Raw genomic sequence first — 25,102 nt, forward strand, 5'->3', positions numbered from 1 at the left:
AAACTCTAAATATTGAGAAAATCTCCTTTAAAGTTGTCCAAATGAAGTCCTTGGCAATGCATATTACTACTAATAATACATTTACGTGAGGAAATTTGATCTTAACATGATCTTAATATCCTAATGATTTTTGGCATAACAGAAAAATTGATAATTTTGACCCATAATGTATTGCTGGCTATTTCCACAGATAAACCCGTGAGACGCACGACTGCTGTTGAGCTCCAGGGTCATACATTTATGTACTGAGTAATATTTACTAACTACATGTACTTACTTTAGGGTTTGGTTGCATGTAATTGTGTATAATTTACTGTTATTACTATGGTAAGTACATTGTAAAATAGTGATTACAGTAAAAATAGCTCGTTTCTTTCTAGTTGAGGAAATTTACTAAATATGGAACATGATCTTAACATCCTAATGATTTTTGGCACAACAAAAAATGGATAATTTTGACCCATAATGTGTTGTTAGATACCTCTGTGGAATATATATAGCTCCAGGGTCACATTTATGTACTATTATAGTTATATTTAGTAATGTACTTACTATAGGGTTAGGTTGCATGTAATTGTGTATAATTTTCTGTTATTACTATGGTAAGTACATAGTAAAATAGTGATCAGATTACAGTAAAAATAGCTCTTGTTTCCAAGACAACACTGTATCACTTTATTATTGTCTTTTTTCTCTCAGTTTATCTCTTGATCTGATCAAATTCCAGATTCATCAGTGAAATCATTTCTCTCTTCATCTCTCCTCCTCCTCCTCCTCCCATCCGGCTTCCTCCATCATTCCGCTGTGCGTCACTCCTTCAGCGCTTCATTCTGTTCATCTCTCTCTCCGCATCCATCCTCCTCCGGCAACACGATGGACAGCACGGTTTCAGGTAAGACCCGGAACAGAGATGAAGTAGATTTTTGCAGAATCCATGTGCTTCTTGCATGACATTTTGTCCTTTGCCTCGCATGATGGTATCGGGATCATTAATAGACAGATCATTTCTGTTTTAACGACACTTATTATGTGCTGATGCTCAACACTGCAGATGTTGTGCTTTAAAATCACGGCTTCATTTGGAGGGCAAAAATGTGTCGCAATGTTATAGCCGTGACATTCAGGAAGGCATGCGGGAATCATTCCTCCACTGTAGAGTCTGATCATCTTGTGTTGTCTTTGTAAAGATCCTCGAGCAGCCAATGAGCCTGATAACATCTGCAGCAGTGGCGTAATTTACTGTTAAATGTTTAATAATCTACTGTTATTACTATGGTAAGTACATGGTAAAATAGTGATCAGATTACAGTAAAAATAGCTCTCGTTTCCAATATATCTCAGTATATTGTGCATGTTATATCGGGTCAGGGCTCCAGACTGAGACCAAATGGTGGCCAAATTTTGTGCCCTTTTTTCCTGTTGGTGCAACTAAATTTTGAGCCTCCACCACGTGCCCGACTGATAAGAGCCGCCATTTCTGTTACACATGAGAAACATCAAATGATAAATGCGAAACTGCGCTAGTCGTTACAGCCGATCTCAATCACGTGACACTGTTTCTAAACATCGCTGGAGATCCGGTGAGAAAGAGTTCGAATTCACCGCAGAATTAATAACATCGAGATCTAGTGAAAGCGTCATCACCACACACTGTAAAAAAAATCCCCGTAAAATTTACGGTAAAAAAACGGCAGCTGTGGTTGCCAGAACTTTACCGTAAAAAATAACGTTTTAGGTTTTTAGGGACAGCACCATTTAATTTAAAGGTTTATAATGTAATAATTACGGTTTAAAAATGTTTTCTTTTACAGTTCAAAACCATACAATTTAAAAGTTTATATTGTAATGATTATTTTCACACTGTAAACAATTTACGGTAAAAAAACCCACATGTTTCATTAACTGAAATAATGTTAAATTACCAACCTATTGAAATACTAATATCTGTTGTGTATCTTTGATATATACGGACAAGCACCAATCACAGTGGCGATGAGAATCACGTGATGAATCAAAGCTCATCATAAGCAGCTTTTAATAGGACAATACTAATATATCGAAGCTGCTCGGTGTCATTCACACACACACTAAACACCTTCATGGTAAAACTTACATTTAAAAATTGCAATAAACATTAATTTAACAACATCAGATGTAACATAAAACCCTAATGTACATAACTGATTCGAAAAAACAAAGAAGAAACATAGTTATTGCAATGAAAATACATCAAATGCGAAGTGTCACGCTGGGAATTCTGGGAATGTCAATTTACGGGTTTTTCACTGTAAATTACACAATGACTGGTTCTTTTTCACTTCCAAAAACTGTAAATTTAACGGTATTTTACTGTAAAATGAAATGAAATGTAAGGTTAGATCTATTACAGTTAAATACCGTATATAGTACGGATACTTTCTGTCAACCAATTAACTGTTTTTCACCGTAACATTTTTACAGTAAAATACCGTTAAAATCACAATCATTTTTTACAGTGCATGATGTTACTGGTTTGTATTTTACATTATTCATCTCAGGGTTCAACCTTTTGAGAGTGAAATTCAAGCACTTTTCAAGGGCTTTTTACATTTTTCCAGCACTTAAAAGCTCTAAATATTATCCAATTTTAATGTGATGATTTGTAAAACTAAAAGTTTACCACACTTTGTGGCAAACAAGCACTTTTATTTTTAAAAGACATGAAATGCACACTATAACCAGTAGATGGCAGCAGAGGAGCACTTATTGACTTATTAGCCATTTACACTCCTTAATAAATGGACAAAAGTGACAAAATTCGCACGGGATTAGTATTATCTGGGAACCTCTGGTGATTTGTAATAATTGCAGAGAATGTCTGTGATCTTAATCCAGTGCGAATCGGCCATGTCTGTAATTTGTAAAATAAAAATTCCCCCGCAAATGACCTACCATATTTCGCCGAACACCGAGGTCCTGTGATAATATTAGTCCTGTGATAATCTCTGTGATTTGGCCGGGATTAGGCGGATCGTATATCATTTTTGCAAGGTTTTTGTGTCCTGTGCGCATTTTTATCATTATCTTTCACGAAGAATGGCGCTAGGCTGCATATAATGCGCATCGTTATGAATTCCCGTGTGGCCGTGCGGATTATACTTTCACTGTAGAATGAGCAATTTGGGAGTAAATTGCTTGAATGGTGTGTTTAATATTATTCTTAATGAAAAACACAAAAACAGAACAGTACAAACTCGCTTAACCCTTGTTATGTTGCGGGTCAATTTGACCCCTTTTGATTTTTAAGTTGTCAGAAATATCAGTTAACCTCTGTTTTTTTTTTTTTTTAATTTTGTGACTTTTTTCGGGTCATGAACATGCATGCAAAGTTTCAACACGCTGATGTGTTTTGACATATACACACAAATGTACTGTTACTTTCGTGATGTTCACGGATCAATTTGACCCGCATATTTTAATGTTCTAAGGCAATTGTAGAGACCCCAAATAATAACGTTACTTGGTTATATTTTGTTATTTTAGTTTTTTACTAACTTATGAAGCTAAAATAATGAGCTTTTCCCCATTTTTTTCAATAGAGAAATATTTGAATGCCACAAATGGTAAAAATGAGCTATAATTTCTTTTTTCAATCTATCTGAAATACTATCTAACCTACATAGTTTTTCTTGAAATTGTGTGACCTTTTCTCATTTAGGGTCATTAACACGCATGCAAAGTTTCAACATGCTGATGCGTTGGGAAATGTGCATATCTCAAAATTGTATACACTCTTGCTGTTTGTGGGTCAATTTGACCCATAAAGTACAGCTATTAGACTAAGATATTATTGTTCTAAATGTATAAAGGCAAGTGTCCTAAGGGCCAATCTTAAAAATAGTGGTTAAAAGTATTTTTATAAATCGTAAATTCAGATATTTATTCTTTGTAATGTGTGAAAAGTATTGATATTAAAAGTGAATTGTTTGTACCTGAATGTATGTGTTTTTTCATAGTGTGATTTTTTGGGAATTGTATTGAATCCAATTAGGGTCAATTTGACCCGGATAATAATGTAAGCAGAAATCCAACAGTGCACGAGGGTTAAATGGGCACTTTTACATTTAGCTTTGGAACTGAATCGTCCGCCGTATAGGCTATTGTTATTATATTGCTCAGCTCAGTTTTTAATTGTAGCGTCTGTTCTCTAACTGAACTAAATAATTTTTATTACTACAAAACAATCAAAATGATATCGATACGACTGAATTTCATACAGCTATATCTATTTGATAGCTCCATTGATTTCAGTTGTTTACCCAATGCGTCATATCGAGACGCATTTTCTTCTTTGCATTTGTAAAAGCATACATGATTTTATTAATATTTTATTCATATTTAAAGGTTACTTTTATATTTTGGAGCAGCTAACCCAACTCCTACCCTAAACCTACCCACTCCTAAACAATATAGAAACACATAACAGGCAAATACATGTACAGTCACATCTATTTATTGCAAAAACTGACCAAAAACAGTATAAAAGTATTAACTCATGTTGCATTCCAAGTCTTCTGAAGTCACACGATGTCTTTATGTAAAGAACATGTAAAGAAGATGAAGATCCCGTCGCTCCGTTAACGCACTCATTCATATCTCATTCAAATAATACTTTAGCACGACGCATTCGGTCACAAGACACACGAGAGCCAATGACATTTTACAATCAAAGCTGACGTAATGGCGCAATTGGTCACGAGGCAAACGAGAGCCAATGCAATTTCACTATGAAAACTGACATAACGGGCGGCAATATTTGAAATTTAATGTGTTCGTGATCTTCTGCAGATGGAGACGCTGATCGCTTTTGGGGATTTCCTTCACACAAATCAATCGCTTGGTATTTTTTTAATAAATTGTGCATGCAGTCAACTGTGCCTGTTATATCTGCGTTTTATACCACACAAATGGGTCGGTTTAGGGATGGAATGGGGTTGGGTTACATGTTAAAATGTGTCTAGATAGCGTAAATAAAATGATGCTGGCTGATTAAATTGAGAATCACACTCCAACATGTCATAATGGCAAAATCATAACCCAATATATGATCATCATGACGATAACTTTCCCATGCCCAACGCGTCTGTGTCTGACGCCAAAGGTTTCTCATTGAAATGAATGGAGCACCCAGCGCGTCGAATAGGGCTAAAGTCTCATGAAAAACAAAAACTTTTCTTCAAATTGTGACTGAATTACACAGAACACAAGAGCTCCTTTTATCGTCACTAAAGCTGTCGGTCAGTTCAGTGCGAGACTATACAGTAGAAGATCAATGTGCATTTAATAAGAGTAGAATATTACAGTTTTCCCTGTAAAAATTAGCTTTTTGCACATTACTGTTGTTAAAGGGTTAGTTCACCCAAAAATGTAAATTCTGTCATTAATTACTTCCCCTCATGTGGTTGGACACCCGTCAGACCTCCGTTCATCTTCAGACACAAATGAAGATATTTTAGTGTAAATCTGATGCTCTGAAAGGCCTCCATTGGCTCAATGCACTTTACACTCTCAAGACCCTTAAAAGACACTAAAGACGTCGTTACAAAGTCCATCTCACTACAGTGGTTCTACAATAACTTTATAAAGTGACGAGAATAGTTTTTGTGCGCAAAAAAACCCTAAATAACGACTTATATAGTGATGACGATTTCAAAACACGGCCTCATGAAGCTTCGAAGCGTTATGAATCAGTGAGTCGAATCATGATTCGGATCGCGTGTCAAACCGCCAAACTGCTGAAATCACGTGACTTTGGCGATCCAAGCGGCTGAATCGACTCACTGATTCATAATGCTTCGAAGCTTCATGATGCCGTGTTTTGAAATCGTCATCACTATTTAAGTCGTTATTTAGGGTTTTTTTGCGCACAAAAACTATTCTCGTCTTCATAAAGTTATTGTAGAACCACTGTAGTGAGATGGACTTTGTAACTTTAGTCTTTAGTGTCTTTTAAGGGTCTTGAGAGTGTAAAGTGCATTGAGCCAATGGAGGCCTTTCAGAGCATCAGATTTACACTAAAATATCTTCATTTGTGTCTGAAGATGAACGGAGGTCTGACGGGTGTCCAACCACATGAGGGTAAGTCATTAATGACAGAATTTACATTTTTGGGTGAACTAACCCTTTAACAAAAGTTAATTTTATCTGCATATCAATTCAAGCTCAGCGCTTCACTGTTAAATTTACAATAAACAAACATGTTATATTATTAGCAAATGCACATATTAGCAAAACAATAGTAATTTTATGATTTAAATTAACTTTATGATGTCCGTTCTAGTATCCGGCGGATGCAGCAGGATTTGAGTTATCTCAGCTCTCTTGCAAAGTCACCTTTCCTTTGAGCTCATGTGTGAACACACACACACACACACACACACACACACTCGGCTGCACACGCCACAGAAAACTCAGAACCCATTTGCTTCAGTAAAAACTCTAGCATTAATGTTCTTCCCATTTTGCATAAATGCACACATTTGGACTCATAGTTAGTGTCGTGATTTATGATTTCTTGATCTTGAGGATCGGTGTCACGGTTCTCCTTCACACACACTCACACTATTGTTTTACTGACATGTGCCGTGGTGAGCAGATCAATAATGCATGAATCCGGTCGAGGGTGCGGTCTGTGTTGATGTTCATTAATTCATGTTAACTACTGTAGTTAACCTCACTGAAGTGTTTTAATGTTTCCTTTTTCAATACAGCTACAATAAATATTTTGTAATCTGACATAAATTGTGTTAAAAGTGCTCGGATCGTAGTATGTAGTCGCAAATGTGTCTGTATTTTCCTCACCATGCATAAATATATGACCCTGGAGCTCAACAGCAGTCGTGCGTCTCACGGGTTTATCTGTGGAAATAGCCAACAATACATTATATGGGTCAAAATTATCAATTTTTCTGTTATGGCAAAAATCATTAGGATATTAAGATCATGTTCCATGAAGATATTTAGTAAATTTCCTCACGTAAATGTATTATTAGTAGTAATATGCATTGCTAAGGACTTCATTTGGACAACTTTAAAGGAGTTTTTTGCACCCTCAGATTCCAGATACGAAAGGAAAATATATTTACCAATATGTTACTTGAAATATATTATAATATATTGATGGTACATATATACAATATATGTAATATATTGCAGTATATTGCAAAATGATTTAAATATATTCAGTCCCTCCAGAAAAACGCGATTATGCGATCGCGTGATTTAACGCATAATCAGCCAAAGTCCGCATATTCATGCGGGGGCCGCATTTTTTCAAATACGCCGCACTTTCGCCGCATAAATTGCCTATTTCCGCGTGCAAAATATGCGGGGCTATCATGATTTCATAATCCCCGCATTTTCGTTGCAAAAAAAGTCATATATATTAGCATAAAGTTGAAAAATTTGCGTTTACTTCACACAAGAGCCGCCATTTCCGCCTATTGCCATGGGAACGTTTTGAAGTGACGTGATTACCCGACGCGAACGTCATCGAAAAGCTTCAAACCCCGTGGAGAAACCATAGATACCGGTGAAACCATGATGAAGCACAAACTCCCATTGGCCAACAAAAATAACAGCAAAAGAGCAAAGCAGTTTCCCTGTGTGCTGACTGATTTCAAAACACAGCTTTGAAGCGTTATGAATCAATGAGTCGATTCAGCGGTTTGAAGCGTTATGAATCAATGAGTCGATTCAGCGGTTTGAAGCGTTATGAATCAATGAGTCGATTCAGCGGTTTGAAGCGTTATGAATCAATGAGTCGATTCAGCGGGTTGGATCGCCAAAGTCACGTATTTCAGCAGTTTGACACGCGATCCGAATCATGAATCGAGTCGATGATTCATAGCATCATGATGCTGTGTTTTGAAATCAGTCATCACTATATAAGTCGTTATTTTATTTTTTTTGCACACAATAACTATTATCGTCACTTCATAAAGTTATTGTAGAACCACTGTAGTGAGATGGACTTTGTAACGACGTCTTTAGTAGGCTACCTTTTATGGGTCTTGAGAGTGTACATTGTGCCAATGGAGGCCTTTCTGAGCCATCGGAATTCAACTAAAATATCTTAATTTGTGTCCAACAACATAAAGGGAAGTCATTAATGACAGAATTTTCATTTTTAGGTGAACTAACCCTTTAAGAGATTGCACTTTGTGCATTGGAAGCACTCAAATGTCTGTTTTGTATAGCGACATCTGTAAAACAGGAAGTTATTTATTAATTTTTTCAGAAGTTGTAGCATATTCCTTTTGTAAAGCTACAGAACTTGATTGACTAAATGTTTTGTAAATTTGAGCCATTATTAAGGTCTTCAATAAAACAAGATGAGAACTTAAATATTCCAGCACTTTCTGTGATGTAGTGCTTTTTTTCTCTTTCTCATCAAACCGCAGTTTTTGCAAGTTCCCGCAATTTTATCGCATAAAATTGCATAAATATCCCGCATTTTTCATCGCATTTTTTAAGAAAACGTGCCGCATAATCAAGGATTTTTGCCCGCAACAATCACAAAAAAAAGCCGCATTTTTCTGGAAGGACTGTATATTGGAAAATATAAATATTAAATCCCATATATGGGAATATATCGCCTTATGTATTACATTATATTTTCCAACAATATTTTCGTTTCGTAAGGGCGATTTTCAAATATTGTCCTAACAAACCACACATCAATGAAGAGATAATTTATCCGCCTTTCATATGATGTACAAATCTCATTTTTTCATGACTGGTTTTGTGGTCACAGATATCACTGTTGTTCTTAAAATATGTCTTTCTTTCTTTCCCAGCCTACTCTGAGAAGCTGAGAGAGATGTCGGTGTTGTCTCTCATCTGCTCTTGCTTGTATTCCCAGCCTCATCCCAACACCTTCGGTCAGTTTGAAGGTGGGAGATTTAACGGTCAATAACCGGAGGCTTTTCTACAGGATCATTTAAGATTGGTCACACATTTGTCATCATCTTCCCTCACAGATATGGAGGTGAAGTCACTGAATAAGCGAGCATCTGGCCAGGCGTTTGAGGTCATCCTGAAGAGTCCGACTGACCTGTCTCCAGAGAGACCCCAGACTCTGGCTCTGCCGGCCCAGAAGAAGGAGCCTTCACTGGGGGAGCTGCAGAGGAGGCTGGAGGCGGCCGAGGAGCGGCGGAAGGTCAGATGCTTTCCACATATAAACAAAGTCACACTTAAGGCCCTTTCACACCGGACGCGTAACGAAAAAGCGAATATTTCGTGTGCGAATAGTTCGCGTTAAAACCATTCACACCAGCCGCGACGCGAGTTTGCGACGTTTCAGAGCTCCAACATTCCAAAACATTCGCGGCGACAGCTGAGAAACACGGACACGTAATCATTCAGTGGAGACGAGCTTTTCATTTTCTTTAAAAGACAGAGAAGAAGGTTTTGGGTGCAGCCAGTCTTAAAGAACAGAGTCTGAAGGGGAGGATGCGAATCTTCTACAGGAGCTAAAGCTTCATCATGGCCGGTTCCGAACTTACTTTCAAATGTCCGTGGGACAATTTGAGGAGCTCCTCCAGACAGAGACGGTATCAGCGCATCTGACGAGACACACACACACACACACACACACACACACACACACACACACACACACACACACACACACACACACACACACACACACACACACACACACACACACACACACTCTAAAGGAACGGCTCGATCCGGAGCTGCTGTGTTTCCAGTTGAGTCACAATGTAAACATTTAAGTGCCACAGTCGTACTGACGGAAACACATTCACTTTCCATAGTCGCGGACGCAATTAGATAAAAAAAAAAAATAATAATAATTTTATTGATTATAATATCTGTAGCCTATAGTGGGCAAACACAGCTGCATCTGTAGAGCTGTAAACACAACTACAGCTGTAATCTCGTGAGAAATGCGACACCTGGCAAAGGTTAATGTTGATTGAATGGCTACTGACATCAACTGGACATTTCGTCACCTTTGTTTCCTTGTATGTGATTAGTTTAAGCCTTTTCTGTCGCTGCGAGTGTTAAAAAAAAATCGACAACGAAACGAAAAAAATAAACGTTGTTTTTTCGCCGCAGCACATTCGCGTTCGGTGTGAAAGCACTCATTACACAAACAGCTGATCAAAAAAATAAAACCATCGCGCGAATTATTCGCGCGTCAAAATCGCGTCCAGTGTGAAAGGACCTTAAGAAGCAGGAAAAATGGGCAAGCGTAGCCAGATTCCACAGCACACCTTCAGGAGGCTAGAGGAGTCCATGCCTCGACGGGTCAGGGCGACCAACACAATAATAGGTCATAATATTATGCCTGATCGGTGTGTATATGCAGTTGAATGTGTGAAGTGGAGACTGACTGCGTGTGGTTTTCCTCAGAGTGTTCTGGGGAAGATGAATGAAATTGCCAATTATTCGCGCGTCAAAATCGCGGCCAGTGTGAAATGACCTTTACAAAACGTACCAAGTTTGCACCATGTTTTTTGGGCACTTCCTCCTTCTTCTAGTAGAGTCAGTCAACCGGGTGTTTCTTGAGCTACACATCCAGATGACTAGAATAACATTTAATTATTTAGCAGATGCATTGGTCCACTGAGACATGTTCATGAAAAGCTCAAGCACGGGGTAATTGAGAATCTTCTCACTCTATCCACCTGTTTCCGGCGGGCGCTACTGTGAAAAATAACTTCTGGTGAGGAAGTAGTACACCAATGGTATTTTGTGTGCTAGTTAGTGTTTTTCGGATCATTGGCGAGGTTTCAAAATGATAATTTTTACTATTTGTTTTATCAGATGGTGCCACAAGGATTAGGTGAAGGTTACTGTGAAGCAACATGAATGACACTAAACATTTCAGTTTAGTACATTTATTAGTTCATTAATAATATCACGGTACAATAAACAATACAATTTTTGTGCCCTTAAAGGGTAACTTCAGTGATTTAGCATTAAGCTTTGTATCAGTAGAAACCCGGTAGTATATTCGAATTATGGTACTTTCCCCCCTCCAGTCGAGAGAATTACGTCCCTCCAGAAAAACGTGATTATGCGATCGCATGATTTAATGTATAATCAGCGAAAGTCCGCATATTTATGCGGGGGCCGCATTTTTTGAAATACGCTGCACTTTTGCCGCATAAATTGCCTATTTCCGCGTGCAAAATATGCGGGGCTAGCATGATTTCATAATCCCCGCATTTTCATGCAAAATTTTTTTTCGTTTACTTGACACAAGAGCCGCCATTTCCCCCTATTGCCATGGGAACGTTTTGAAGTGATGTGATGATTTCTGACCGAAACATTTTAAATGTTAAAAATCACAGCTTCATCGGAATTATATGAAACGTGCTGACTTTTCTTGCATTAGGTATGTAAACACACAAAAAAAATTGGGGTCATGATTCGAGCATGCTAATTGGTCGTAAAAAAAAAAAAAGTAGCGTTCATTGTCTTCGGTCATAAATGATCGACCATAGGAAATGAATGGGAAATCTGCAAAAACACAAATTCACAGAAAAAAATCTATATTTCTAACAAAACAAAAAAAATCTAAAACTTTTTAATAAATAGTCTTTGAGATGTTTTAAATATATATTCAAATCCATTAAAAAAAATCATTAAATGTGTTCAAAACAGAACTAGTGAATTCTCAAGCCTCTCCATAGAGACCTCTAGTGGTTACACACATGGTTGCAGGATTTCTTAAATAATTCCAAAAGAGGCGCTAATATGCCTTCAAAAAAATATTTTGAAGGCCTAGTCTCTATTTTAACCTGAAATACTGCAATAATAAAATAAAAAAACAATTAATATTTTATATATATATATATATATATATAAATTTTCAATGGCAAAAATAGACCATAATTATTGCATAAATATTAAAAAATACCATCAAATAATCTCACAATACAAAATTAAAAAGAAAAAATATTATTGAAGGAAAGTAAATTGCATTGGTTTTACACTGGGGTGGAGGAAGTTACATTTTTAGGCGTCCGGTCACTTATGACCAGGAAGATGACCAATGCAACCCCTAAACCAAGAGCAGCAGAGGGTCAAAAGGTCAGAGAAGCTTCTTCTCTTTCTGCTCTTCTTTGTGTAGTCCCAAGAGAAGCTGGTCCTGAAGCAGTTGGCGGAGAAACGGGAGCGTGAGAAGGAGGTGCTCAACAAGGCCCAGGAGGTCAACAACAACTACAGCAAGATGACCGAGGAGAAACTCAACCACAAAATGGAGCTGAACAAAGAAAACCGCATGGCCCGTCTGAACGCTCTCAAGCAGCGTCTGAGAGAGAAGGTGAGTCTGGGTTTCTTTCATGAAATACTCTTTCTTTCTTAATACATGATGCTCCTGGTCCTACTGTATGTTGTGATATAGAGCATGTGTGTAGAGGTGCCTCCAATGTCCCATTCCCGTGTTTTGTGATGGGAGTACATCCTCAAAATCCTTGGAAAACTCGATCTATTTTACATTTACGCATTTGGCAGACACTTTTATCCAACTTACATTGCATTTAAGGCATTCATCTTTTTAGTTCATGCATTCTAGTGTTGTTTTTGGCGACCTGTTTTAATTTTAGTTTTAGTCTAGTCTTTGTGTCGAGCTGTCATTTTAGTTTTTATTAGTTTTAGTCACGTTCATACTCTTTTTAGTCTAGTCAAGTTTTAGTCGACTAAAAGTCTGAGTATTTTAGTCTTATTTTATTTTTGTCTAGTTTTAGTCGACGAAAACTGATGACATTTTAGTCTAGTTGTAGTCAATGAAAATTGTATTTTAGTCTAGTTTTAGTCTACGAAAACTGATGACATTTTAGTCTAGTTTAAGTCGACGAAAGCTGATGACATTTTAGTCTAGTTTTAGTCAATGAAAATTGTATTTTAGTCTAGTTTTAGTCGACGAAAACTGATGACATTTTAGTCTAGTTTTAGTCAATGAAAATTGTATTTTAGTCTAGTTTTAGTCTACGAAAACTGATGACATTTTAGTCTAGTTTAAGTCGACTGAAAACTGATGACATTTTAGACTAGTTTTAGTCAATGAAAATTGTATTTTAGTCGTTTTAGTCGACGAAAACTGATGACATTTTAGTCTAGTTTTAGTCAATGAAAATTGTATTTTAGTCTAGTTTTAGTCTACGAAAACTGATGACATTTTAGTCTAGTTTAAGTCGACTGAAAACTGATGACATTTTAGACTAGTTTTAGTCAATGAAAATTGTATTTTAGTCTAGTTTTAGTCGACGAAAACTGATGACATTTTAGTCTGGTTTTAATCAATGAAAATTGTATTTTAGTCTAGTTTTAGTCGACGAAAACTGATGACATTTTAGTCTAGTTTTAGTCGACTGAAAACTGATGACATTTTAGTCTAGTTTTAGTCAATGAAAATTGTATTTTAGTCTAGTTTTAGTCGACGAAAACTGATGACATTTTAGTCTAGTTTTAGTCAATGAAAATTGTATTTTAGTCTAGTTTTAGTCTACGAAAACTGATGACATTTTAGTCTAGTTTAAGTCGACTGAAAACTGATGACATTTTAGACTAGTTTTAGTCAATGAAAATTGTATTTTAGTCGTTTTAGTCGACGAAAACTGATGACATTTTAGTCTAGTTTTAGTCAATGAAAATTGTATTTTAGTCTAGTTTTAGTCGACGAAAACTGATGACATTTTAGTCTAGTTTTAGTCAATGAAAATTGTATTTTAGTCTAGTTTTAGTCGACGAAAACTGATGACATTTTAGTCTAGTTTTAGTCAATGAAAATTGTATTTTAGTCTAGTTTTAGTCGACGAAAACTGATGACATTTTAGTCTGGTTTTAATCAATGAAAATTGTATTTTAGTCTAGTTTTAGTCGACGAAAACTGATGACATTTTAGTCTAGTTTTAGTCGACTGAAAACTGATGACATTTTAGTCTAGTTTTAGTCAATGAAAATTGTATTTTAGTCTAGTTTTAGTCGACGAAAACTGATGACATTTTAGTCTAGTTTTAGTCAATGAAAATTGTATTTTAGTCTAGTTTTAGTCTACGAAAACTGATGACATTTTAGTCTAGTTTAAGTCGACTGAAAACTGATGACATTTTAGACTAGTTTTAGTCAATGAAAATTGTATTTTAGTCGTTTTAGTCGACGAAAACTGATGACATTTTAGTCTAGTTTTAGTCAATGAAAATTGTATTTTAGTCTAGTTTTAGTCGACGAAAACTGATGACATTTTAGTCTAGTTTTAGTCAATGAAAATTGTATTTTAGTCTAGTTTTAGTCGACGAAAACTGATGACATTTTAGTCTAGTTTTAGTCAATGAAAATTGTATTTTAGTCTAGTTTTAGTCGACGAAAACTGATGACATTTTAGTCTGGTTTTAATCAATGAAAATTGTATTTTAGTCTAGTTTTAGTCGACGAAAACTGATGACATTTTAGTCTAGTTTTAGTCGACTGAAAACTGATGACATTTTAGTCTAGTTTTAGTCAATGAAAATTGTATTTTAGTCTAGTTTTAGTCGACGAAAACTGATGACATTTTAGTCTAGTTTTAGTCAATGAAAATTGTATTTTAGTCTAGTTTTAGTCGACGAAAACTGATGACATTTTAGTCTAGTTTTAGTCAATGAAAATTGTATTTTAGTCTAGTTTTAGTCGACGAAAACTGATGACATTTTAGTCTAGTTTTAGTCAATGAAAATTGTATTTTAGTCTAGTTTAAGTCGACTGAAAACTGATGACATTTTAGTCTAGTTTTAGTCAATGAAAATTGTATTTTAGTCTAGTTTAAGTCGACGAAAACTGATGACATTTTAGTCTAGTTTTAGTCAATGAAAATTGTATTTTAGTCTAGTTTTAGTCAATGAAAATTGTATTTTAGTCTAGTTTTAGTCGACGAAAACTGATGACATTTTAGTCTAGTTTTAGTCAATGAAAATTGTATTTTAGTCTAGTTTTAGTCGACGAAAACTGATGACATTTTAGTCTAGTTTTAGTCAATGAAAATTGTATTTTAGTCTAGTTTTAGTCAACGAAAACTGATGACATTTTAGTCTAGTTTTAGTAATGCAATTCTATTTAACCCAGTCAATATAGTATAAGTACCTAGTAGTATAAAACCAAAATCTTCTTTTAGCCAAACCCATTTCAAACAAGGTTATCTTATTATATTATTGTTACCTTATAGGCTCGAGAATACATCCATAGACACGGAAGACACTATGATTTGAATGTACAACATATTTATTTTACCACCCCAACATGTTAGAAGTACACACACATACATTTAAATAAAATAAATAAAAACATTGAGATGTCTCTTAAGGTTTGTGGTGTTTTTTCCTGTGATTTTGTGGACGCATTTCTCCACATTCCGTTTTATTTTCCACTTCAATGTAATGAAAGTTTTTCCAAATGTCGGAATAAGAATAAATGCATATTTAATTTAATAATAGGAAAATAATATCCTAATTATAATTTGAATCTGTTTAAAATTAGACCCACATTATAGTTAAAATGGTTTTCTGTCTTGTATTTCATCTCAAAATAAAGGATTTTATTTTATTCCACATGGAAATGAGCGGGAATGAGTGAATACAGCCTCTTATTTACATGAGGTAAACATAAGACTGCAATTATTTTAACATATATAATTGTTATAACGGCCCATTTCAAATGTTTACGTGCTTTTCTGAGCGGTGATGAAATATATGGCTCTAGTAAAAAGTCTAGATCTTTAAAATGCATCCAAATTACAGTGAAGCGCAACCGTACGGTGCTCTGTAGGGGTCAAAAAGGATATAAACAGTGAATTCTGAAGTAGGTTATTCAGTCGGGATTTTTACGGGTGGTGGGAGAAAAACACACTGATATTCTGGATTAAGATGACAATAAAATCACTGACTAGCCCCTGTAAATTATGAAAACACCTTACGATCGCAGGAGAAATAATTACCGTCCGAATAGGGCTTATATGAACCCCGACCGGCCGGCCATTGGTCCCTTTCTCTGTGTCAGATTTAACTTTGTTTGTTGTCGTTAACTCTCCGCAGCTGCATCTTCTAAATAATGCCGTAAGTGGGGCTTGAAGAGATATTATTATATACAGAAATACTGCAAAATAATGATAATAACGCGACTAAACGAGACAAAATAACGTTATAACATTTCGTCTCGTCTCATTTTCAACGGAAATGAAGAGATATTTTAGCATAAGTTTTATTTTGTGAACCACATTTAGTCTGTTTTTTTTCAACAGTATTGAATTATACATTTAATTATAGTCATCGTCACATGACTAGCATTTACGTTGCGTCTCGTCTCGTTTTCGTCACGTGATAACGGTTCGTTGACGACGATATTTAGTCATACTTTTCGTTGACGAAAGCAACACTAATGCATTCCCTGGGTATTGAACCTTTGGCGTTGCTTTGTTTGAAACACACTTTTTATGATCCAATGCATAAAAGTAGTCATGAAAAAATGGGCTAGGAATATCATTTAATTTAGACTTTTATGAAATAATGAACTATGGGCTTGAATCTTAACACACTTCCCATTGCATGTTGTGTTTCTGGAGTAATAGTCTTACAAATGAACTTTACTGTCAATGAAAAGAGAACTAGTTATGTTTCCTTCCTGGTTACTGCAAAACAATTCTTATTTATTGACACAGAATGTAGCGTATATCCCGTCTGAATGATTGCCAAACTTTACTGATGGCTTATCAAGTTTATTATGTCCTTTTTCACTCCAAAAAAATCATCGTAAAAGCTGAACAAACAAAGCATAAGAAGTGCGCATTAACGTCTCATTCACAAACTCTCTCTCTCCGTTGCATTACCATTAACATACACAGCAAATTACACAAAAACACTCATACAACTAACAGTAAACAAACATACACACTGAGCTTATGATTTTTCGAGGGTGCAGTTAATAACTGGTAAACTTTGTATCTGCAAAACAACTCCGATAAACTGCGTGCGAGCTCTTCCTTTCACTACTCGTAGACTATAACACCCATCAAAATAGGAGTCAGATAATGTAGACCTTAAACATATCTCAAATTAAATTAATTTACATATAACCAGTTTAATATGGAGAGGCACTGAAATGTGTTTTTGACCTAAGTTACCGTGTTACATGACGTGAGAACAGTTAGTTATTTCGGTTTGTATGTTAGCAGGGACTTTAATCGTAAGAGTTTGACAAACAGAAAATCCTCTCAGGATCCCTGGAGTCAGTGTTACAGTTCCTCAGGCACGACATTTGAGCATTTTTGTAGCACAAACACCATCAAACCGATGAGAGCTTCGGATTTTCCAATGTTTCTCTATGGCGCTGAAACCTAAAGATGTCCGAGTTCCGGTCCCAGCGCAACTGATACTCAACTGCTATTGGCTCATCTGCGTTCGAGGGGAGGGGCTTACCGATAGGTCAATTAGACCTGATGCAGCCCCTGAATGAGACCCACAGAAATACTGCAAAATGATGATAATAACGCGACTAAACGAGACGAAATAACGTTATAACATTTCGTCTCGTCTCATTTCCGTCAACGAAAATGAAGAGACATTTTAGCATAGTTTTTATTTTGTGAACCACATTTGGTCTCATTTTTTTCAACTGTATTGAATTATACATTTAATTATAGTCATCGTCACATGACTAGCATTTACGTTGCGTCTCGTCTCGTTTTCGTCACGTGATAACGGTTCTTTGACGACGATATTTAGTCATACTTTTCGTTGACGAAAGCAACACTAATGCTTTCCCTGGGCGTCACTAGCCCCTTTTTTAGGGGGGCTTCAGCCCCTAAACTTCTGTCCAGCCTCCCTAAAAAATGTGTGATTAACCTTTCAAACATATGAAACTGGCGGGAGGCTTCGGCTTCGTCCCGTCTTTTAATCTGTGTTAATCAGTGTGTTCTTCAATCCGCAGAGCGCACGTCAGAAGCAGAGGTGTGTGTGTTGATCTGAGCTCTCATTGGTCTGTCACCGCTCGTCAATGTCAACATATTTGAGAAAACCAATCAAATCAGAGTAGGCGGGCTTTATGTTCACAGAAGCTGCTGAGGCTGAGCTCGAATTTTAGCTGCGCAACTCGACGTCAAGTGCGAGATATGAAGCTAAACTAAACATTTCATATTTGACAGCTGCTTCTGTAAGTCAGAAATGTTAAACAAATTACAAAAATATTCATGCAAATTAATAAACTTTTGTCTAATTTCGCCATTTTGAATTGAAATAGGCCTATGTAATGTCATTTATAATATAATTAAAGGGTTAGTTCACCCAAAAATGTTAATTCTGTCATTAATTACTTCCCCTCATGTGGTTGGACACCCGTCAGACCTCCGTTCATCTTCAGAACACAAATGAAGATATTTAAGTGTAAATCTGATGCTCTGAAAGGCCTCCATTGGCTCAATGGCACGGTTCACTCTCAAGACCCTTAAAAGACACTAAAGACGTTGTTACAAAGTCCATCTCACTACAGCGGTTCTACAATAACTTTATGAATCGGCGAGAATAGTTTTTGTGTGCAAAAAAACCCTAAATAATGACTTATATAGTGATGACGATTTCAAAACAAGGCATCATGAAGCTTCGAAGCGTTATGAATCAGTGAGCCAAATCATGATTAGGATCGCGTGTCAAACCGCTGAATCGACTCACTGATTCATAACGCTTCGAAGCTTCATGAGGCCGTGTTTTGAAATCGTCATCACTATATAAGTCATTATTTAGGGTTTTTTTGTGCACAAAAACTATTATCGCCGATTCATAGTTATTGTAGAACCGCTGTAGCGAGATGAACTTTGTAACGACGTCTTTAGTGTCTTTTAAGGGTCTTGAGAGTGTAAAGTGCATTGAGCCAATGGAGGCCTTTCAGAGCATCAGATTTACACTAAAATATCTTCATTTGTGTCTGAAGATGAACGGAGGTCTAACGGGTGTCGAACGACATGAGGGGAAGTAATTAATGACAGAATTTTCATTTTTGGGTGAACTAACCCTTTAACAAACAAGAAATATTAACAAAGCCGTTTTCTTCAGATTAGGCATAAGATTAATAGTAATGAATATGTGCATATTGTAAATTAATAATTCCATGTGTAGCTCTCAGTAAATAATAAAGCTCAGCTTTTTTCAGCCTGTATTGGGCATAAAATTAGTAATGAATGTGTACATATTGTGAATAAATTTTATAAATTTAGTTTCCTGTTAGCCTTCAGTAAATTAACATGTCTACAAATATTATTCATAAAACATATAACTATCAGTTAAACATATGTTTACTGTCTTCACTGATGAAAATGGAGAAACTTTATCAGTCATATCTGCCCACTGACATGGTGTTCAAGCTGTTGTTATCTAATTTTTTGCCGTTCAGAACATCTTAAAATGCACATGTGTAGATCATAGAAATCAACATGTTCTCGAGGGAGGAAGCCTCTGAACCTCACAGTGGGATCTCAGTGATTATAAATCTGCCTATATTGTATGATTAAGGGATGTACAATATGGTCATGCAGAATAAGGCATTAATATTTGCTTTATAAGTAATAATAAACAGCCAATATCCTAATATGCATACTAATAAGCTCTAGTTAATAATGAGAATTGGAGCCTAAACTAAAGTGTTACCATTTTTTTTTCTCATACCCTCACTGGGGCTGAGCCAATGCATAAAAGTAGTCATGAAAAAATGGGCTAGGTATATCATCTAATTTAGACTTTTATGAAATAATGAACTATGGGCTTGAATCTTACCACACTTCCCATTGCATGTTGTTTTTCTGGAGTAACAGTCTTACAAATGAACTTTACTGTCAATTAAAAGAGAACTAGTTATGTTTCCTTCCTGGTTACTGCAAAACAATTCTTATTTATTGAACATTGACTACGTTCTCTATTCTCTTTGTCAGGAGATTCACGCTGCAGAAGTGCGTAAGAATAAGGAACTTCACACCGAGCTCTCTGGATAAGGACAACCTTTGACCCAGAGCCACGAGACGTCCAGTCATGACTGCATTTGGGGAATATCTCATTCTTTGGCCACACTGTCTTAAGAGAGGTCATATCAGACTCACCTTATCAGACTCACCTTATCAATAAATGTCTGAGCATATGCCATCATCCCACATGCACTACGTGGACATGAGTATGTGAGCACACAAATGTTTTGAATGTTTCATTGCAGAACCCTGGGCATTATTACGGTGCATTCACACCAGACGCCAATTAAGCGAATAAATCACGTGTAGTTGGACGCTTGAACATTTTGAGTTTACTCGCTTCATTTGCGCGAGATATTCGCTTCACAACAGATGCAAATTCGTGTCATGGGAGGGGCTTCTGCCAGCGGCTCGTCTCGTTGTGAAATGGCTGACATGGAGTGTTTTTTAAAATACGCCGAATAAGCTAAATTTTTCGGCTTTAGCTAGCTTGTAGTCTCAATAGGGTGAATTCAGGGTGATTGGGACACTTTTTCCAAGTCACCTCAACAGTGTTGGGGGTAACGCATTACAAGTAACTTGAGTTACGTAATCAGATTACTTTTTCAAGTAACTAGTAAAGTAACGCATTACTTTTCACATTTATTTGACTGACAGCTCTTCTGCCCCCATGTTGAGAAAAATCGAGAGTAAGTGCAGAGGTGTGTGTGTGTGTGTAAACATGATGGTTATTGTAGTTCTAGACTAAATGTGAGCATTTATTAATCTCACTTGCACAATAAAAATTCGGTACTCCTCAAAATGAATAAAATGAGTCAAATGCAAAATCAGAATACTATGCAAACCTCAAATATAAAAATGTTAAATAAAACAAATATTTGTATGAATTTAATCTACCTTTATTGACTAATGTCTTGCTGCTGACCTTCGATGATTCAGTTAAACCATGAGCAAATATTACTAGATTTTTAGTTTTTATTGGAAAATCTTTTTTCTCCTGCGTCCTATTCCATTATCCAGAATGGCAGCACATTTTTACTTCAGCCTGAGGCTTATTATTTAAATTTTGGTATGAAGAGGTCTTTACATTTGCACTAAAAAATGACTTTTTTTGCTATTAAAAAACAAAGCAAAAAAACAAGCCCAGCCCAGGTGAGAAAAAGTAACGCAAAAGTAACGTAACGCTTTACCTTTCTTACAAAAGTAACTAAGTAACTCAATTCGTTTTTTTTAAGGGAGTAATGCAATATTGTAATGCATTACTTTTCAAAGTAACTTTCCCCAACACTGCACCTCAATGGCAACAAGTGTCCCAATCACCCTGAAATCACTCTATGTAGAGCTCAAATTGAGTAAAGAGCGTTTTTACAACTTTTGTCCTCATTGTTGTCACTACTAGACAGTGGCGTATGCAGAAAGTTGATGATGGCTGGGGCTCCAATAGTGTGGGTGGGCCGGAATAATTCGCATTACCCCTTAATTTGGAAGAAAAATCCGACTGAAACATAGCAAAATAGCTAAAAGTATTCCGCATATGTAGGACCTTTTATTGTCTATTGTCTTTTAATATAGTCAACTTCTACATGTTGACACCTTCTCAAGCCCCTGTACGAGCTGTGTTTGTGATGTTTGATGTTTGTCAAGACGTGTTTCTTTCTCAAATGTGTCCTAAATGGCAGTTATGCCATTTTTTAAATAGCGAAAAAGGCGCTGCTAGTTGGATTTGAATCTGGATATTGCCGCAAAGAAGAACATAACATGACGTGAAGTAACTCAAGAGACGAATTAGCATATTTTTTATTACAGCCTGGTCTCATTGCGAAAATGTACCTCTGGCAACGTTTTTGCAAACCCCAAAATACGTACCAATATGTACATATCACTGCAGTTTCAAAGTGATATGTCCACTGGGTGCCGCCAAAAGCTTCGTTTTTTCCCCGGAACAGATGAGCGTCAATCTGACGTTTTGTGACATTGTTTTTTTAACGTACACCTACACTAAACCCTAAACCTAACCGATTGTGTTAACAAAAGCAAATGTGACAAAAATACAATTGTAACCATGTCTTGTTAGCTTGTGTGAACTCATCTTTGAGCTCTTTTATCATGACTTGTCTTTCACGGGATTCGTACCTGAGCATTCATTATTACAAGTACAAATCTGTACCAGCTGAGCTACTGAGCAAACTTATTATATAAAAAAAGCCGAGCATATGGAGCAGATTAAGTGACGCAAACTCCAAAATTTATTCATTTACATGGGAAAAAAAAACGATAAAAAGTGCTTGCTGTTTTACTGCCTCTAGTGTTCATTTCACTTTGAAACTGCAGAGAAATGTACTTATTGGTACGTATTTTGGCGGTTTGCAAAAACGTTGCCAGAGGTACATTTTCACAATGAGACCAGGTTGTTTTATTAATATTAGAATAGAGGTCTAATGCATGACAAAATAAATAACATTTATAACAATTATTAAAGAATTGTTACATTTTAGAAAATAGTATTATTAAAAAAAATTCTTTCCCTGGATCTGACAGGATGGGAAAGCTGCTAAAGCTCTGATTGCTTAAATCGGCGCGAATATACGCCAAAGTTCAGATTTTTCAACTCGCGCGAATCACGCTTCAAATGCTCAATTCGCGCGGTGTCATTCACGCAAATTGCGCGATCTATTCGCGTCTTTGCATTGACTTAACGTGTAAATCACGTGCGCGAAACACTTCATTCGCGTCTGGTGTGAACGCACCATTAGGCATTTCGTCCTTCCTAAAAGCTCTTCTTGGAGTCAGTGGTCCAGTTCATCCCAAAGTTTTTTACGGGTTAGTTCACCCAAAACTGAAAATCCTGTCATTAATTCCTCACCCTCATGTCCAAACCCATAAGACCTTCGTTCATCTTCAGAACACAAATGAAGATATTTCTGATGAAATCCGAGAGCTCTCTGACCCCTCCAGGTCCAGAAAGGCAGTAAAGACATCGTTACAATAGTCATGTGACTCCAGTGATTCCACGTTAATGTTATGAAGCAACGAGAATACTGTTTGTGCGCGGAAAACACAACCTTAACGACTTTATTCAACAATGTCTTCACGTCTGTGTCACCTACGCAGTTGACTTTGGTCAGTTCTTGCGTCAGCGTCACGTGATCAGCTTCGGCCAATGGTGAGCCGCCGTTCTGGCGTATCTCAGAAGCGCTGGACTGTATTTACTACGTCAACAGTGTAGGAGACTGGCACAGACATGACAAAATTGTTGAATAAAGTCATTATTTTTGTTTGTTTTTTGCGCAAGTAATCTTCATAACATTAACTTTGAACCATTGGAGTCACATGACTATTTTAACGATGTCTTTACTGCCTTTCTGGACCTTGGAAGTGTTAATTAATCGAATTTCATCAGAAATACTTAATTTGTGTTCCAAAGATAAATGAATGTCTTACGGGTTTGGACATGAGGGAGAGGAATTAATGACAGAAATGTCCTTTCTGGGTGAACTAACCCTTTAAGGTCTAGACTTTCTTGATGATCCTAGTGTGGTTTTCTAACTAAGACGTGTTCCTGGGTCAACATGTCATATCCTTATCCCGTAACCCAACCTTCACCAAAAATTATGGCTCAAATCAGAGTCAAATTAGCTGATAAGAATGTTGTTCAGCCCTGAGCCAAATCCACATATTCTGATTGGCTGATCGTGATCCAGGAACATAAGTCACAAGGACACTGTCTTGCTGAAACAGACAAGCGTGCTCCAAACCGGCTCAACATTTCCAGAATGTCATTGTGTATATTGCACTAGCCAAACGCATTTATTAGAAAGAGGTGCCCACATACTTATGGCCATGAAGCTTATCTTCCTGCTAAAAATAACAACTTAGACCAGCTTAAATTCCAAGATTGCCATTCGTGTACAAGCTTATCGTTGCAGAACCAGCATGAAAGTGTGCAATCGTACCTTATGACACATCATTTATTCTGCTCTTGGTTGTGATTTAGCAGGGCTGAATCTCACAAAACCAACAAAACATGACTCTATCCACATTTACACTGCACTTTATAGAATATGATTCATTCACGTTGTTAGTTTAGGAGCATTTCACGGGTCGCTGTTTGTTTTTCAGTGACCTGTAAGAGAAATGTCTAAGCTATACGCTGCTAACTGATTTATGAAAACCATTTAAAATAAGATTAAAGCTTAACATGTTCGTAACGAGGAGTCTCTGTCATTTCTTCATCTAAAGGAAACATGATTGTTTATGATGGCTGCTCATTGACCTTATTTGTTGATGTTTTTCACTCTCAGGTTTATTTCTGACATCATTTACAAAACGTGATAATATCACGTATATTTGCTGTTGGTATTTTTTTTGTTATTCTAACTTATGGTTTAGGAATTTAGTGTCTTTCTGAGTATCTGTGAACGTTCTCTTGTGAGTTTTTTGGTTGTCTATACACTATAAAAAAATTATGGGTTAAAAACAACCTAAGTTGGGTTGAAAATGGACAAACCCAGCAATTGGGTTGTTTTAACCCAGTGAATGGGTTGTTTTAACCCAGCAATTGGGTTGTTTTAACCCCGTAGTTGGGTTAAATGTTTTCTTAAAACAACCCTATTGCCATTTTCAACCCAACTTGGGTTGTTTTTAACCCAGCATTTTTTAGAGAGTAGCCAGGTGTCCCTCCAAGGATTTTTTTGGGGGAAAAAAAGGTTTCGCGCATCAAAATGTTTACCGATATAGCTGATGGAAATGCCAATTATTGATAATTTTTTGCAAATGCCGACACAATCTTTTTCCATTTAACTTTCGAGTATAAATCGATACTTCAAATGTTGCGGAAAAACTAGTTTGGAAACACTTTTTGTCAGTAAAAAGGGCTTTAACGCAAATAAATGTGGCGTCACATGACAGAATTAGCCTATAGCATCCGCGCTCGTCCCGTTAAAGCACCGTTTCTCTGTAGATCAAAGGCGCGCTAAATCTATTATATTCATATTATTAAATTGTAAAATAAAGTATTTTATTACTATTGGTAAGAATATTATGTTGTCTCTCAAACATCATTAATCCTTATTTTTGTAATTTTGTCTGTTTTTTACAATCTAATAAAAG

The 25,102-nt window shown here is 36.4% G+C and overlaps 1 protein-coding gene across 1 annotated transcript; it reads left to right on the forward strand.

Moving 5' to 3' along the window:
- The first annotated feature begins 802 nt into the window (after positions 1–802).
- Positions 803–24,199, forward strand: stmn3 (stathmin-like 3). The gene is made up of 5 exons (XM_079840901.1): positions 803–892; positions 8,838–8,933; positions 9,021–9,199; positions 12,149–12,340; positions 19,964–24,199. Exons 1-5 carry the CDS (start codon positions 874–876, stop codon positions 20,021–20,023), a joined length of 546 nt encoding a protein of 181 aa, XP_079697027.1. The 5' UTR covers positions 803–873; the 3' UTR covers positions 20,024–24,199.
- The last annotated feature ends 903 nt before the right edge of the window (positions 24,200–25,102 follow it).

The sequence above is a fragment of the Gobio gobio genome (assembly GCF_949357685.1).
Source record: "Gobio gobio genome assembly, chromosome: 17".
Classification (NCBI taxonomy): domain Eukaryota; kingdom Metazoa; phylum Chordata; class Actinopteri; order Cypriniformes; family Gobionidae; genus Gobio; species Gobio gobio.

Excerpts from the sequence above, each read along its gene's own strand:
- stmn3 (XM_079840901.1), top strand. Across the intron at positions 9,200-12,148 it reads CGGCCGAGGAGCGGCGGAAG|TCCCAAGAGAAGCTGGTCCT; the intron begins GTCAGATGCTTT and ends TTCTTTGTGTAG. Across the intron at positions 12,341-19,963 it reads AGCAGCGTCTGAGAGAGAAG|GAGATTCACGCTGCAGAAGT; the intron begins GTGAGTCTGGGT and ends TCTCTTTGTCAG.